The sequence below is a fragment of the Oreochromis aureus genome, linkage group 3, assembly GCF_013358895.1.
Source record: "Oreochromis aureus strain Israel breed Guangdong linkage group 3, ZZ_aureus, whole genome shotgun sequence".
Classification (NCBI taxonomy): domain Eukaryota; kingdom Metazoa; phylum Chordata; class Actinopteri; order Cichliformes; family Cichlidae; genus Oreochromis; species Oreochromis aureus.
The window spans coordinates 37,495,284-37,511,839 of record NC_052944.1 but is presented as its reverse complement, the minus strand read 5'-3'; the positions used below and the strand labels follow the sequence as shown (position 1 = coordinate 37,511,839).

The window sequence follows — 16,556 nt, the reverse complement described above, 5'->3', positions numbered from 1 at the left end:
AGTCTCGCCAGTCTAATCCTCGGGTACATGCCTTCCTTCCTTTTTCCTCCTCCTCCTCTTTCTCCTTGTCAGCTCACCCAATCTCACCTGGATCGTGTGTCCATCACTTCTGTACACACCTGTGAATGTACTTTATTGAATTTATTGTTCAATTGTTGTATATATGTGTCAAATTTATGTGCAGATTCACATGAAAATAGGCAAATCTAAGCATTAAAGTAGCACACATACTGCTCCAGAAGAATAGAGCACAATTCGTTTTCAATTATACTGAATTTATGAATACGTAACACAGTTAAAATATGTTGTTGTAAATACTGTTCATAGACCTTTATGTCTGCTTTTGGCAAGCGCTACATTAACTGCAGTGTGGTGCTGTTTCCTGGTAGTCCTGCTTCTCAGTGTCGGAGCTGCACCGCTGCAGTTTTCTGGCTGTTATTACCTGTCCTATACAGACCTCCAGTGGTGATCGCTGGTAGCTTTAGCTCTGCTCAGGCCTGGTTGCTTGGTTGGCGTGAGGGGAAAAATTAAGCTGGAGCTGTGGGGAGAGAGTGAGGAAAGAGAGTTAAAAGAAAGAAAGAGTAGAGCAAATATCTGCAGTTCACTGACCTTTCTAAGTGGATTACATGCCCCCTCAGTGCTGTGGGGGCAAAGAGAGAGGGAGTGGACAGCATGTAAAGGGAGAAGGATCTTTTAACACTGTGTTTAGTCCGATTTTTTTTTAAGCCACCTGGTTTCTTCTTAGTTCACCCTTTATTTTTAGCCAAATTTGCTGTAAAGTAAACAGCTCACCTTTATAAGTTGCATCCTCTTTGTGATGAAGTGAAGATTTCTGGCAGCAGAGTGGCAGATGGTGTTCACACCTGTTACTTGAAGTCAAACATCATGATCGTGGATGTAGAAGAAGATCTCGGCCACCTTTACAGCTTTTACACTGAGAAAGGCAAATTTCCTTTTCTGGATTAGCATTTCAGTTAAATTTGAAATCTGAACATTTTCTGATTTCACTGAAAACTTCAGTCAAACTCTGATAAACCCACCAGACTTTAAAGCACTTCTTTTCTTTGTCTTTTCTCTGATTCATTTTGATCTTGTCACTGGATACTTTTTGGATCAAATGAGGAGCGATAAATAAATATCAGAAATAAATACCAGAGCTTTTTATTAATTAGTTTTACATTGTTTTTAGTTAAATACTGAATCGTAAATGGTAGACGATCATTTCAAAAGTAATTATGAAATTTAAAATGAAAGCATTTTTATTTATTTTTTGTAAATGACTGCTGCTGACCCACCCACTGTACTCTTTCAGCCTGCTGGGGGAAGTGGCCCACTCTTTTAGGGATCACTGCACAAGTGATTGCCAGGCTTGTTTTTATTATTCACAAACAATATATATGCAGCCTAGCTGGACAGTTTTGTAAATGTTTTTTGTATAATGGTGGTCTATGAGAAGAAAAATATATTTGGTGGCAGGCAATTTCTGTCCATTCGTTGCACACTAGAAGCAACCATTGGGAAAGACAGCATTATATGTGCTTTATATTGCAATGTAAAGACCCTAAAATATAAGAAAGAAACCCCGTATGGTGACAGTGGGAAGGAAAAACTCCCTTTTAACAGGAAGAAACCTCCAACAGAACCAGGGAGGGGCGGCCATCAGCCATGACTGTCTGAGGGTGAGGGGAGGAAGACAAGACAGAAGACATGCTGTGGAAGAGAGACAGAGATTAATGATTAATAATTAATTGCAAATTCAGTCTGCACATGAGAAAAGGCTTTATTAGGCGGGACATACAGGTCCAATAACATTTAGTTTGAAAGTTCACGTCCCACCTATACTAGTACTATAAGAACAAACCAAGTCCAAATCAGCGCTGTTGCTGGTTTAAGTGCACATCTCCAGGTTATTCGAGAGTAGCTGAGCGTTTCAGTGATTTTAAGAGCAAGCAAGCTCTGTCATGCTTTTTTGGTTAAATGAGTGTGGAGAAAAGAGGGATGAGTGTGGAGAAAAACAGATGGATGTAGAGAAGGATGGAGCCTGAGCTGCAGGCATGGGCGTGGGAGAACAGACAGCATTGAGCTGAAGCAGACCAGAGGCTAATTTGGAGATCCAAGGCTTGTAAAAACAGCCCCACGCACACAGAGACACACACAGATGCATTTAGGCATGTGTGTGTGTGTCTACTGGTGATCCCTCTGTGATCCCAGACAGCACTTTGCACCAGTTGTGAGGTAAAATCATGCAAGTGTCTTGCTTTGGCCTTCATGCAGCTCAGGATAGTAGGACTGTCTTGCTTTTTATATAATCAAGGGCATATTCTCTATACACACACACACACTGGCAAATGTAATGTAAACATGTATGCACTGTTTTTAAATGTGTACACAGAACAGCAAACGGTGAACTGTGTGAGAGTTTTTCTGAAAGGTTTGATGTGTCAAAGATTAATTGTGAAATTAAATTTTATAGCCTTGATTTTAGAACTTTGACCCCCAGGCCCTTCTGGCCAACATCTGTTGGTATCTGCATTTATAATGCAATTTTGCATGTTTACTGCTTTTTATTCCAGAATCTTTCCGATTTCTTAGACTTAATGATAAACTGATGAACCAGGAAATGCACACAGAGTTAGTTGCTTCCACTCTGTGCCAGTAAAACAAGAACACCATGAAAAGCGTCAGCTCAAAGATGGACACGAAAAAGTTTTTGCAGACACAGAAGAATGTCTGCCTGTCTGTCCACTCTCGTGCGCTCTCTGCCTCTCTGTCTTTCTCACAGCCTGGCTGCCTGGCATGCGTGCAATCGATGCCCGTCTGGCATTCACTGTGTCAACAGGCATGGGAAAAGTTAATCAGCAGCTTGGCACTCCCACTCCACCCATCCATCCATGCATCCACCCATCCATCCCTCCCTCCTAGTTTTTCTTAACTCTCTCAGTCTTTAGTCCTTAACAAAAAGTGAATCCAAACAGCTAACGGATGGGAAGAAGTGAAGTATTTTGGAAGATAAATGTGCTTTCTGTGAGATAAAAGCTTTATTTGATTTGAGTTTAGAGTACTGTTTGGCCTCGCCGACCTTGCAGCTGCGATCTCAGCAGCAAACAAATCTGCAGGAGAATCCGCTGACCTTTCTGTTCCTCTGTGGGAAGACGTGCTGTAATGTGCAAAGTGTAATTATGCAGCGCCCCCTGGTGGCATGCTGAAGCATTTGCTGAAGTTAACTAAATTTACTGTTTGGTTTTGCGATTCTGGAAAGGAGTTTTGACTGATTTTACATCGCTGAGGCTGCAGATTTGGCAGGAAATTAGGACAAAAAGGAGACATGGCAGACACATTTTCAGAACCCAGAAAGCTGCTTTCTAGCTTTTACCTGCTTCCTCCACACGTTTAATTTGGTGGACACTTACACTGGATGCCTTTCCTGATGCAACATCCAAAGTATTTGTGTCTGTTCCTGGGAATCTTTCGCTTGTTATGGTATTGGAAAAAGTGACTTTAGAGCCTCTACTTTCAGAACACTGGAATGTAATTGTTAGTTTTATTCATCGTTGGAAGTGTCGCTGATGTTTTTTGGTTAAGTAAAAGTCAAAAGATGCTCATTTCTCTTTCTCTTGTTTTTTTTAAACAGGCTTGCCATGGATGTGCAGGATCCAAATGTGACTGCAGTGGAGTAAAAGGAGAGAAGGTAAACACAGTGTCACACAATGACATGTGGGGTGTTACTAGTAACCACCAGGTTGAGAATGTGAGGACACCACACACAGCCAGTGGGTGTACCCTGAATACTTAATTGGAATACTATGTGCAATTAATGAACATATGTGTTATTCACTTTGACCTGAAATTTGTGACTGAGTCCATAAACTCATCAGAGGAAAGTTTACTGAGGGCGCAGAGTCAGGGAGCAAAGGCCCGACTTCTCATAGATTTCTTACACATAATTAAAAGCAACACATATCTAAAAAAAAAAACCACGCACACAAGAAACAGTTTTTCTTGGGATAGCTAATGAAATCTTCTTCTTCTTTTTTTAATTATTATTCTATAAACCGACAAGTGCCGGTCTTACAGTGAAGTCTGTATGTAAGTTGAACCAGTCACACTTATCACAGGCTGAAACACTATAGCCAAAATAACGGACACGGGTCTTTAAATAATAAATAATGTCACAGAATCATAATCAGTAGCAGAAATATGAATTGTGATTTTTTTAAATTTTGTTTCTGTGGATCTTACATTTTGCTATGGAAGCTCACACATATTTTAGAAGGCAGCCTGGCTCTATTTCCGGCTTTCATCGTGTTTTGTTGCCTGTGATTGTACGAGCTGGAAGACGGGAGGAGCTAATGTTTGATAAGATACCAAGACAGACAAAGTTTTCACATCATTTACGCAGAAACATCTCGGCCTTTGGAGAAAAAACTCACACGTCTAATTCAACTCAGTTCAGTTTATTCATATAGGGCCGAATTACAACGACTGTCGCCTCAAAGTGGTTTATATTGTAATGCAAAGACTCCTCAATAATCGAGAAAAAGCATTCAAGAACTCAAGACAGCAGATTTCATGTTGTCAAATATGTTTTCAATCCTTCTCAGTATATTTTAATCTCCTCTCATTTCTATGAATAATAGTGCAAATTTTGGTATCAATTCAATATCAAGTAAACACATGCTTGTATTGCAGATACCAATACAGATACTATTAATGCATAAAGGAAGCTTATGTAGAGGGGAGAGCAGTGTCATGATTTATTAGATGAATAATCATTAATTTGACAAAATCAAACACATTTTAATGACCACTACATCACTGGGTCTATAATAATTAGTTAATAAAACAAAACACACCTTTCAGATTTTGATGCATTTTGTGGTTTTTGGAGACGTGTAATGTAAATATACATCTCTCTAAACCGTCTGTTGTTTAAATGTGCTATAGGCTATAAATAACTCTGCCTTTCTATTATGACCAGACTCAAATTAAATCTGAAACTTACCATAGTTATCTGGTCTTAAACCTCTTAAAATAGGATCAGTTATTTATTCCAACTTAAATGTGCGGAAACACAGAGCCTGCTGAGCAAAAGCTAATGTGCAGCTGTCCAGGTACAGAAGGTCTGAACTGTGTGTAGCTGGAAAAGACACAGAAAATGTTATAATTACATTTAAATATGAAACAAATGATTGTTTGACTGTGTCATTGCTTGCAGGGTGAAAGGGGTTTCCCAGGTTTGACGGGACAGCCAGGCGTCCCAGGATTCCCTGGACCAGAAGGACCAATTGGGCCCAGAGGAGAGAAGGTGGGTTTGAAGGGCAAGGAGACGAGAAGAGAAGAGGAACTGATTTGAATTGAAACTCTGAATATATCAGTTTCTGAGACTTGGGCTATTTTCTGACTTTGGATGGTGGCAGTGCATATACATATGAAAAACAATGAGTCACTGTTACTTCATTAAAATCTGTGCCTGTTCTGCTTGAGTGATTGAGTAAATAAGCCGAACAGATTAAAAAAAAAAGATGTTTCAGTTACACTCCTGGTGATTTTTCTTTGACTCTTGCAAAGACCTCTTTGGGGAAAAACCCCAACATAAGTCTCTGGGTAACTTTTATGGGGTTTTTTTACAAACTACTGTCAGTCAACAAACTGACTAAATAATCAAGGACAATAATGTGAATAATTGCTAAATATTTAGGTAGTTATGTCATTACATGTATAGATGATGTTTTCCTGCATTAAGCATGTTTCCTGCAGTCAAAAGGTTTTCTGCACTCCATCCAAAATGGGTTTGGCCGTCCCCCTGCATAAGTATAAGATACATTTTTGTTTGTCAAAGCATCAAATACAACTGGAAATTCCACAAACTTCAGCGTCTTTGCGCTCTTGAAAGTGATATAATGCTTTTTAACATGCATAAGTGTTAATAAAATGGCTCGCCACTGCCAGGTGGTTGCCATGTAACATGATAATGTTATAATATACTTGTGTATAATTCAGCTTGGTTAATATGAAGAAGATGTTACTGTTGTGAATTTGAAGTAACACTAAGCATTCAGGTGTTGCAGGTCCATAAACACTACAAATGGGCAGTTTTAGGCTGTTGTTAGGTGGTTGCTAGGCGGGATAATATCAGACGTAGATAAGAACCTTCAGGCGCCGACGCTGCTCACACACAGCGGTAATCCCGTGAAGGCTCGATTTGAGTGCTTTTACTTCTGATGCTTTACACAAATCCTGAGCAGTGTTGAATCTATTTTAGCATAAAATCTGGTACTGATGGTTAACTTTAACCACATTTTCACGAGAACACTTTCTTTTATACTTTATACTTTTAGTTTTTAACAGTAGTCCTGTTTGAATATTTACTTAAGTAAAGGACATGAATAAGGTTTCCATTACTTCTACAGTAATACTTCTGTAGATTCATTACTTGACTGTTACTGGTCTTTGACGCTGCTCACAGTGTGGAGTCAAAGATGATCAGGCTCATCATTAATGCTTTCTTGTTTGTTCTTTCTCTCAGGGAAGTGATGGACCTCAAGGACCAGGCGGTCCAAAAGGAATAAGAGTAAGTAATTCCCCCATTTTTCCTGGTTTTTGCTTCCCTGTTACATAAACAGGATGACTTTTTAGTGTTTTCTCAGCGCTGAATAATTTGGGGTTGTAATGTTCTACTTGGCCAGCAGGTGTCCCCATTTTACCTTATTTATAACAGTCAGATAGGTCCTGAAAAAACTCAACACTGGATTCTTTTTTTTCACATTTCAACTTTTTAAATGACACATTCTTATTTTTTTTTCTCTCTATTAGGGGCCTCCAGGAACACCAGGATTTCCAGGAACACCAGGACTTCCAGTGAGATATTTAAAGAGCTAAAATAATTCTAGCTAGCTCAAAATCATGCAGCATTTATGGTTAAACTTCCGGTTTTAATTCCTGTTTATCAGGGGCTACCTGGACAGGATGGTCCTCCAGGTCCGAGAGGAGTGCCGGGTTGCAATGGGACAAAGGTATCTAATAAAAATGTCTATAATCAAGAAAGCAAGTTATAGAAGAGAAATTTATTAAAGCCCAAAGTGAGTGTTGACACTCAGCGTTTCTATGTCTTTCTATTTTTTTTCCTTTTCCTGTATTAGGGTGACAGGGGTTTCCCAGGAAGTCCAGGAATCCCTGGGCAGCAAGGATTTCCAGTAAGTCACTACAGGAGGAAGTCTGCATCACAGTGATCAGCTCCCTGTCTGGTTTTGTTTTTTCAAACTTTTCTGTTTTTCTCATTTACAGGGTCCACCTGGTCTGCCAGGACAAAAGGTAGAAATCAGCACACACACATTTTGTAACTTTGTTAAACTAAAAACATGAGACACCTTCAAACAGAATCAACAGGTCTTCATATTTTATTGCTGTCAGGTTATTGGTCTGAGGTTTTTCAGAGATTTGTTGCCTTTTTTTAAATTGGCCACATTTGTACCCAGAGGTTATGGCTGAATTATCAAAAAGTACTACTTCCTGTAGTTTCCTAAAGATGCTTCTTCTACTCACTAGAAACTGTCTTAAGGATGATAACTACACATAACAAATGTGAGGAAAGTGTATTTATGTTTCATTTGTCTAAAAGAAAAAAATCTCGGCTAATGTATCGGATTTTAAATCACCAAATATTGTTTCTTAATGCTCTTAATGGTAAAAAATGATTTAAAAAATATGACTTAATTTTCAAGGTTTGAATTCAATTTTTTAAGTTATTTCCTCTACAAGCTAGAAACAAAAGAAGACCAGATTATCACTTACTTTCCTATTGTCTCATATTTATAATATACAGGGAGTGCAGAATTATTAGGCAAATGAGTATTTTGTCCACATCATCCTCTTCATGCATGTTGTCTTACTCCAAGCTGTATAGGCTCAAAAGCCTACTACCAATTAAGCATATTAGGTGATGTGCATCTCTGTAATGAGAAGGGGTGTGGTCTAATGACATCAACACCCTAATTCAGGTGTGCATAATTATTAGGCAACCTCCTTTCCTTTGGCAAAATGGGTCAAAAGAAGGACTTGACAGGCTCAGAAAAGTCAAAAATAGTGAGATATCTTGCAGAGGGATGCAGCAGTCTTAAAATTGCAAAGCTTCTGAAGCATGATCATCGAACAATCAAGCGTTTCATTCAAAATAGTCAACAGGGTCGCAAGAAGCATGTGGAAAAACCAAGGCGCAAAATAACTGCCCATGAGCCGAGAAAAGTCAAGCGTGCAGCTGCCAAGATGCCACTTGCCACCAGTTTGGCCATATTTCAGAGCTGCAACATCACTGGAGTGCCCAAAAGCACAAGGTGTGCAATACTCAGAGACACGGCCAAGGTAAGAAAGGCTGAAAGACGACCACCACTGAACAAGACACACAAGCTGAAACGTCAAGACTGGGCCAAGAAATATCTCAAGACTGATTTTTCTAAGGTTTTATGGACTGATGAAATGAGAGTGAGTCTTGATGGGCCAGATGGATGGGCCCGTGGCTGGATTGGTAAAGGGCAGAGAGCTCCAGTCCGACTCAGACGCCAGCAAGGTGGAGGTGGAGTACTGGTTTGGGCTGGTATCATCAAAGATGAGCTTGTGGGGCCTTTTCGGGTTGAGGATGGAGTCAAGCTCAACTCCCAGTCCTACTGCCAGTTTCTGGAAGACGCCTTCTTCAAGCAGTGGTACAGGAAGAAGTCTGCATCCTTCAAGAAAAACATGATTTTCATGCAGGACAATGCTCCATCACACGCCGCCCAAGTACTCCACAGCGTGGCTGGCAAGAAAGGGTATAAAAGAAGAAAAACTAATGACATGGCCTCCTTGTTCACCTGATCTGAACCCCATTGAGAACCTGTGGTCCATCATCAAATGTGAGATTTACAAGGAGGGAAAACAGTACACCTCTCTGAACAGTGTCTGGGAGGCTGTGGTTGCTGCTGCACGCAATGTTGATGGTGAACAGATCAAAACACTGACAGAATCCATGGATGGCAGGCTTTTGAGTGTCCTTGCAAAGAAAGGTGGCTATATTGGTCGCTGATTTGTTTTTGTTTGTTTTTGAATGTCAGAAATGTATATTTGTGAATGTGGAGATGTTATATTGGTTTCACTGGTAAAATAAATAATTGAAATGGGTATATATTTGTTTTTGTTAAGTTGCCTAATAATTATGCACAGTAATAGTCACCTGCACACACAGATATCCCCCTAAAATAGCTAAAACTAAAAACAAACTAAAAACTACTTCCAAAAACATTCAGCTTTGATATTAATGAGTTTTTTGGGTTCATTGAGAACATGGTTGTTGTTCAATAATAAAATTATTCCTCAAAAATACAACTTGCCTAATAATTCTGCACTCCCTGTAATTTGTATGAAAATAAATGAAAATAATTGTTGCATTTGGCAAAATACTCATTTCAGATCTTAGATCCTTTTAAATCTACTTTTGTTATTCTTGTCATTCATTGCTCTGAATTAAAAACATGATATGTCAGCAATTTCTGTACTAATATACAGATTTGTATCTCACTGTAGGCTGATATATAGCTACAGCTTTAGAAGCACCACACAACTCAGAGGAAGGCTCTAATCTGAAATGTTTGAACTTGTTATGGCTGGTAGACCTTAATTTAACTCTTACTTAATAAAGTAAATATAAATTCCCTTCTCAACTGGGGAAATGTAGAAAAATAAATGTGTGGATGTGTGTTTTTACAAACAAGCGTGCACGTTCAGGTTTAAAAGGCCAAAGTTTCTAAGGAAAGGCCAAGGAAGACAATTATAAATAAATAAACATTACACATTTAAAAAAAAAGTTCTGTTTTGAAAATGAAACCATGGAAAATGATTTTTTTTAAAAATCACTTTTTTTTTATTCATGTAAACAAAAAACACAACATGACAACAAACAAATAAGAGTTTCACTAATTTATTTGTCAGTGTTTGCTGTGAAACTCACAAATGTGAAAGCCCCACTGCCTCTCCTTTAGGTTTCTATAAAATTAATTTCTATCATTTTTCTAACTTTTTTTTTTTACTGACGTCAAGTTGAGTTTTTGCTGTATTTGTCCACTAGATGGTGCTCTTTGACATTGTTTGATATTCAGAAGCAACATTTCCTTTTTTCCCCCTCAGGTTCTTTCCCTTTATGAAGACAAATGTATATCTGATTGTCTCTTTTTCTTTTCTTTGCAGGGAGACCCAGGTGATGTTATCTCCACCAATCGTTTCGGAGAGAAAGGAGCAGTGGGTTTACCCGGTTTGCCAGGAGGTCCTGTGAGTGAAATATTCTCCTTTCAGAAACACTGTGCTGCCAAAGCTAATTTACACATTTAATTAAATTCTCGTGCAGATTCAAAGGTCAAATACGTAAGTCAGAATGATGTGTGTATAAAAAAACAAAACAAAATGAATGAATGAACAGAACTTGAGCTTTAGATGTCAAACTGGTCTGTTTAATTTTGATCATTTATATGCTGAAATATGACTAATACTGATGTTATAAACATAAAGCCATCATATATCAAGGTGTCTGCTGTATTTATAATTATTGACATTATTTATTTGTGCTTATGGAAACATTTTTAGAGCTAGGACTGTAAGTCATAGGACTGTAATTTCTCACACACTCACAGAAATGCTCACAGACTCAAACAGAATGAAAGGAAATATGCAGAAGCAAAAGGATGAAAATGTTTGGGGGGTTTTAAACTGTATGTTTTGCCAATTCTCTGTACATCTTTTTCCTTTGTGCTTTTATGTCACAGGGCCGACCTGGACCTCCAGGTATACAAGGTCCGGTAGGTCCCCCAGGACCCAGAGGCTTTGAGGTAAAGTGAAGCTGCTACAGCGTAAACCTTTTTTCATGAAAGGTGCACAAATAGCATCAGATTGAAGGCCAACTGTTCTCGGTTTGTTTTTCAGGGTCGTCCAGGTCCTCCTGGTCCACCCGGGCCTAAGGTGAGATCAGACACTTTGTAACTGATCTTTATTAAATAAAGACAAAATGATAATACATTTTGAACTATTCTTGGTCATGAAATATACTCCACTGAGCCTGAAGTGACAGCCTCCCTCTGTTTTTTCTCAACAGGGGAATATGGGTTTGAATTTCCAAGGACCCAAAGGAGAAAAGGTACCATAATCGTCGCTTTTTTACTAGAGTTATGTTCAGTCTCTGCCTCAAGCTCGTCTTCTCAGAGCTTTTACTGAATTTCTAAAGCTGCCACTCTTTCCCTGCCGTGACCATAGGGTGCACCAGGTTTGCAAGGACCTCCTGGTCCTCCAGGACAGGTTGGGGAGCAGACGAAGCCGGCTGAGACTGAAATTCAGAGAGGAGACAAGGTATAACTATTTTAAAGGCATAAAAGTGGTGAAGTATTCCATTTGCCACAGAAATGAGGACTGACGAGACTAAAATTAGATTTTAAATAGAGAGATTTTACAACGTGGGCTGTTTAAACCAAGTTTAAAACTCAGTATCTCTTGCTGACAGGTGGGAGTCGCTCGCTTTATTAACAGATTTTCCATATATATGAAAAAGGTCATTCATATTTTCCATAATGGATGTATTTTACATTGCATCAAAATGCCTCATCTTGGCAGTACCGAATCATTGCTCATAAAAATGTATTAAATGTGTGTGAATATACAGTCAGGTCCATAAATATTGGGACATTGACACAATTCTAACATTTTTGGCTCCATACACCACCACAATGGATTCCAAATGAAACGAACTAGATGTGCTTTAACTGCAGACTGTCAGCTTTTATTTGAGGGTATTTACATCCAAATCAGGTGAACGGTGTAGGAATAACAACAGTTTGCAAATGCGCCTCCCACTTATTAAGGGACCAAAAGTAATGGGACAATTGGCTTCTCAGCTGTTCCATGGCCAGGTGTGTGTTATCCCCTCATTACCCCAATTACAATGAGCAGAAAAAAGGTCCAGAGTTCATTTCAAGTGTGCTGTTTGCATTTGGAACCTGTTGCTGTCAACTGCCAAGATGAGATCCAAAGAGCTGTCACTATCAGTGAAGCAAGCCATCATTAGGCTGAAGAAACAAAACAAACCCATCAGAGAGATAGCAAAAACATTAGGCGTGGCCAAAACAACTGTTTGGAACATTCTCAAAAAGAAGGAACGCACCGGTGAGCTCAGCAACACCAAAAGATCCGGAGGACCACGGAAAACAACTGTGGTGGATGACCGAAGAATCCTTTCCCTGGTGAAGAAAACACCCTTCACAACAGTTGGCCAGATCAAGAACACTTTCCAGGAGGTTGGTGTATGTGTGTCAAAGTCAACAATCAAGAGAAGACTCCACCAGTGTGAGTACAGAGGGTTCACCACAAGATGTAAACCACTGGTGAGCCCCAAAAACAGGAAGGCCAGATTAGAGTTTGCCAAACGACATCTAAAAAAGCCTTCACAGTTCTGGAACAACATCCTATGGACAGACGAGACCAAGATCAACGTACCAGAGTGATGGGAAGAGAAGAGTATGGAGAAGGAAAGGAAGTGCTCATGATCCTAAGCATACCACCTCATCAGTGAAGCATGGTGCTGGAAGTGTCATGGCGTGGGCATGTATGGCTGCCAGTGGAACTGGTTCTCTTGTATTTATTGATGATGTGACTGCTGACAAAAGCAGCACGATGAATTCTGAAGTGTTTTGGGCAATAATATCTTCTCATATTCAGCCAAATGCTTCAAAACTCTTTGGACGGCGCTTCACAGTGCAGATGGACAACTACCCAAAGCATACTGCAAAAGCAACCAAAGAGTTTTTGAAGGGAAAGAAGTGGACTGTTTTGCAATGGCCAAGTCAATCACCTGACCTGAATCCGATTGAGCATGCATTTCACTTGCTGAATACAAAACTGAAGGGAAAATGCCCCAAGAATAAGCAGGAACTGAAGACGGTTGCAGTAGAGGCCTTGCAGAGTATCACCAGGGATGAAACCCAGCGTCTGGTGATGTCTATGTGTTCCAGACTTCAGGCTGTGATTGACTGCAAAGGATTTGCATCCAAGTATTAAAAAAATGAAAGTTTGATTTATGGTTCTTATTCTGTCCCATTACTTTTGGTCCCTTAAGAAGTGGGAGGCACATATGAAAACTGTTGTTATTCCTACACCGTTCACCTGATTTGGATGTAAATACCCTCAAATAAAAGCTGACAGTCTGCAGTTAAAACACATCTCGTTCGTTTCATTTGGAATCCATTGTGGTGGTGTATGGAGCCAAAAATGTTAGAACTGTGTCGATGTCCCAATATTTATGGACCTGACTGTATATAAAAATCAGTTTATGCCAGAGTAATAAATCACAGCCACACGATGGCAGCAGAGAGTATCTATGCCTGTCAATCATATTTAGTCATTTCATTTAGTAAAGAAATAAAAAACACCAGACGGGCATTGTGTAAAAAGTAAATAAATTGCGTAAGACAACATACCAGATGTTTAAACTGAGACATTATTATGACACAAATTATTAGTTCATTTTGAATTTGATGGCAGCAACACATTGCAAAAACTATGGGAAGGGGAAACAAAAGGCTGGAAAAGTAAGTGGCATTAAAAAGCAACAGCTGGAGTAACATTTTGCAACTAATTGGACTCACTGATTGGCAAGAGGTCAGTAAAATGATCTGGTATAAAAAGAGCCTCTTAGAGAGGCAGAGCCTCTCAGACATACAGATGGGCGGGTTTATTTGCAACAAAAATAAATCTGCATCTGGTGGGATAATTTCAGAATAAAGCTTTGAATATCTCATTATCTACATAATATCAAAATGATTCAGAGAATCTGGAGAAATCTCTGTGTGCAAAAGTCAAGGCTGAAAAACACAGAAACACTCACAGAAATCTCTGTCTGTGAACACATTTCAATTTGCCAGCTGCAAATGCAGGTTGAAGCTCTACTGTGTAAAAAAGAAAAAGAAAAAGAAGCAACCATATGTTAACATTATCCACAAACACTGACACCTTCTTTATGCCAAAGCTCATTTAAATTGGACTGAAGCAAAGCCTCCAGACTAAAGAGGAGAGGGTCTAAGGCTGCGTTCACACTGCAGGCGAAAGCGCATCAAATCTGACCCATAATATGCGACCCATATCCGATCATGGTATGACAGTGTGAACAGCACAAATCCGATATTTTCAAATCCGATCTGGGTCACTTTCGTATGTGGTACTGAATCCGATACATATCTGATGTTTTAGAAAGCGACTGCTGTTTGAACGGTCATGTCGCATTAAATCCGTCTTTTGCGTCACTGACACATGACAGACGTCAATTATCAGCGCCGGAGAAGCGCCCGAGAAGACATCGCGAACGCTTCCTGGCCATCCAGTATAGATGTTAGTGAAACTGTTGGGAAGACAACGTGAACATTTTATTTGTACTGTATAACTATCCTTTGAAGCACCGCTCCTCTCTAAAACAGCAGTAAGGATAATTATAAGGCCATATGTAAATAACAAAATAACTTTATAACTTAAAGTAAAATTGGGAAACGTAAAGTCCGAAACAAGTCTTTATTATTCTTGCTCTTGCTCTTGACGAAGGCGGTCGCACTTTTCTCCTCCTCCTCTCCCCTCCCTTAGCTTCCCTGCTTAGCCTCTTGTGTCCTTGTCTAGTCTCGTGTTTTTTGTATTACTTTCCCTGGAACACTCTCTCACAGGCTGTTCTCTAAAAACCTAAAAGAGAATTATGGATTTGATCAACTGGTCTCTGAATGCTATTGACACCCTTTTCTCAAAGAGAAGTCTGGGCTCGGGTGAGCCTGACTGCTGAAGATATCTACCTATTCGGAACCATGATAACAGGGTTCTTGCTGATCGGAGCTGGCTTGGCCCTGGCTTATCGAAGAATTAAGAAAGCGGAACCGGCTGTTCAAACCCCCACAAGGCTGCCAGCTGGGATTGAAACGATGGGACGAGGCGTGAGTTTCTCAAAATGGGCTCATTGAGTGCAGCACGGATAAGATCTTGGAGAAGCTTACGGCTGCCGTGAATACTCAGAATAAGACCTCTGAGTGCAAACTGGATTACATCTGGAGGGGTTCGCTCGGAATAACACCTCTGAGCGCAAATTGGATCACATCTTGGAGAAGCTCACTGCGGTCATGAGTTCTCAGAAATCGGCTCTTTGAGCACAAGTATGACAACATCACGGAGCGTAAGTCTGATAACATCACGGAGAAGCTCACGGCTCTCCAACGGGAGATTGAGAGACCAGTGTGTTAGAACAGCTTTGAAATTCATATGAGTTGTTCGCACTAAAGTAAAAACCACCATTACTTCATGCGGAGACCCCCTTTGGCGCCAGCTGCGGTCTCAAGGCTGGAGCTGAACAACAACACCCTGATAACGACTGTGTTGAGACTGTTCTTCCCATTCTATGCAAGGCCACCTGGGTTGGCTGGAAGACTGTTTACTTAGCCTGGCAGGGCGAAGGACACTGTCTCAGCTGAACTCTGGACACACACACACACAGACATATACACATGCAGATATACACTTTCCTGAGAATATGAAAAATATTTTCCACTTAATTTCACAGGACCAATAAACTCAGTGACATGGAAGGACTAAAGTATAGAAAGTTAAATCATTACAAGACACACATAAAAAAAATAACAAAAAGACAAACACAAAATGTCAGGTCAAATGACCCAGAACCATGACAACTATGACATAAGAAAAGGACAAACGCAGAATAAACCAAATTGAATGGATATTAATATTAATGTCTTATAGTAAACTTCATAAAACAAATTCACAAGTTTTTTTTAGATGTAGCTAAACCAGAAATATATTTAACAGGTGACAGTCACTAGTGAGCAGAGGAGCAGGAAGATCCACGCATCTGTGTTTGGTCATTACACTTGCTGCAGTGCATTCAGCCCACAAGGCTGACAATCCAAAGCTCTTCCACCACTGCACACACAAACACACACCTTCATACACCATAAGTATTTTTAGAGGGTACAGGGCAGGGGTCCCCAATCCCAGTCCACGGGGGCCGGAGTCCCTGCAGGTTTTACATGTGTCCTTGATCCATCACAGCTAATTTAAATGGCTAAATGACCTCCTCAACATTTCTTAAAGTTCTCCAGAGGCCTGGTAATGAGCTAATCATTTGCTTCAGGTGTGATGACCCAGGGTGAGATCTAAAACCTGCAAAGACACCGGCCCTCGTGGACTGAGATTGGGGACCCCTGGTATAGGGGCTGTGTTAGTAGTCTGGCTTGAAAGAGCAACTGTAATCTCCACATTTCATTTTACTACTATTTCGAGTTTAATCGCAAAACAAATACTGATTTTTTTTATTAAATGTGGCTCTAACACTCTGTCATACTGGTCTAATGCCAAACCCGGCTCTAAAAACAGAGGATAGGCTACTTACTGATGCTGGTGGTGAGGTTTCCAATACCGCCTCCACTGCTCGACCTTCAGACTCACCCAATACCCCCTCCGTATCTTTCCGTCTCCATCTTGGATGTAGCAGTAATAATCCCCCTGAT

At 40.0% G+C, this 16,556-nt stretch overlaps 1 protein-coding gene and 1 long non-coding RNA gene across 4 annotated transcripts in view; one reads left to right on the top strand and one right to left on the bottom strand.

Moving 5' to 3' along the window:
• col4a5 (collagen, type IV, alpha 5 (Alport syndrome)) overlaps positions 1-16,556 on the top strand; it is an 86,013-nt gene that overhangs the window by 30,022 nt on the left and 39,435 nt on the right. For all 3 annotated transcript variants that reach the window (XM_039610139.1, XM_039610138.1, XM_039610137.1), the window contains exons 2-13: positions 3,632-3,688; positions 5,216-5,305; positions 6,527-6,571; positions 6,814-6,858; positions 6,951-7,013; positions 7,140-7,193; positions 7,285-7,311; positions 10,213-10,293; positions 10,785-10,847; positions 10,942-10,977; positions 11,111-11,152; positions 11,269-11,361. In XM_039610139.1, the coding sequence (XP_039466073.1) occupies positions 3,632-3,688; positions 5,216-5,305; positions 6,527-6,571; positions 6,814-6,858; positions 6,951-7,013; positions 7,140-7,193; positions 7,285-7,311; positions 10,213-10,293; positions 10,785-10,847; positions 10,942-10,977; positions 11,111-11,152; positions 11,269-11,361 (696 nt within the window). The remainder of the gene's footprint in view (positions 1-3,631; positions 3,689-5,215; positions 5,306-6,526; positions 6,572-6,813; positions 6,859-6,950; positions 7,014-7,139; positions 7,194-7,284; positions 7,312-10,212; positions 10,294-10,784; positions 10,848-10,941; positions 10,978-11,110; positions 11,153-11,268; positions 11,362-16,556) is intronic.
• On the bottom strand, positions 11,169-16,081 carry LOC120439296. Its single transcript, XR_005612528.1, has 3 exons — positions 15,331-16,081; positions 13,889-13,949; positions 11,169-11,338 (listed from the first exon to the last, which is right to left on the bottom strand). It is a non-coding gene; the product is annotated as an uncharacterized LOC120439296 (long non-coding RNA).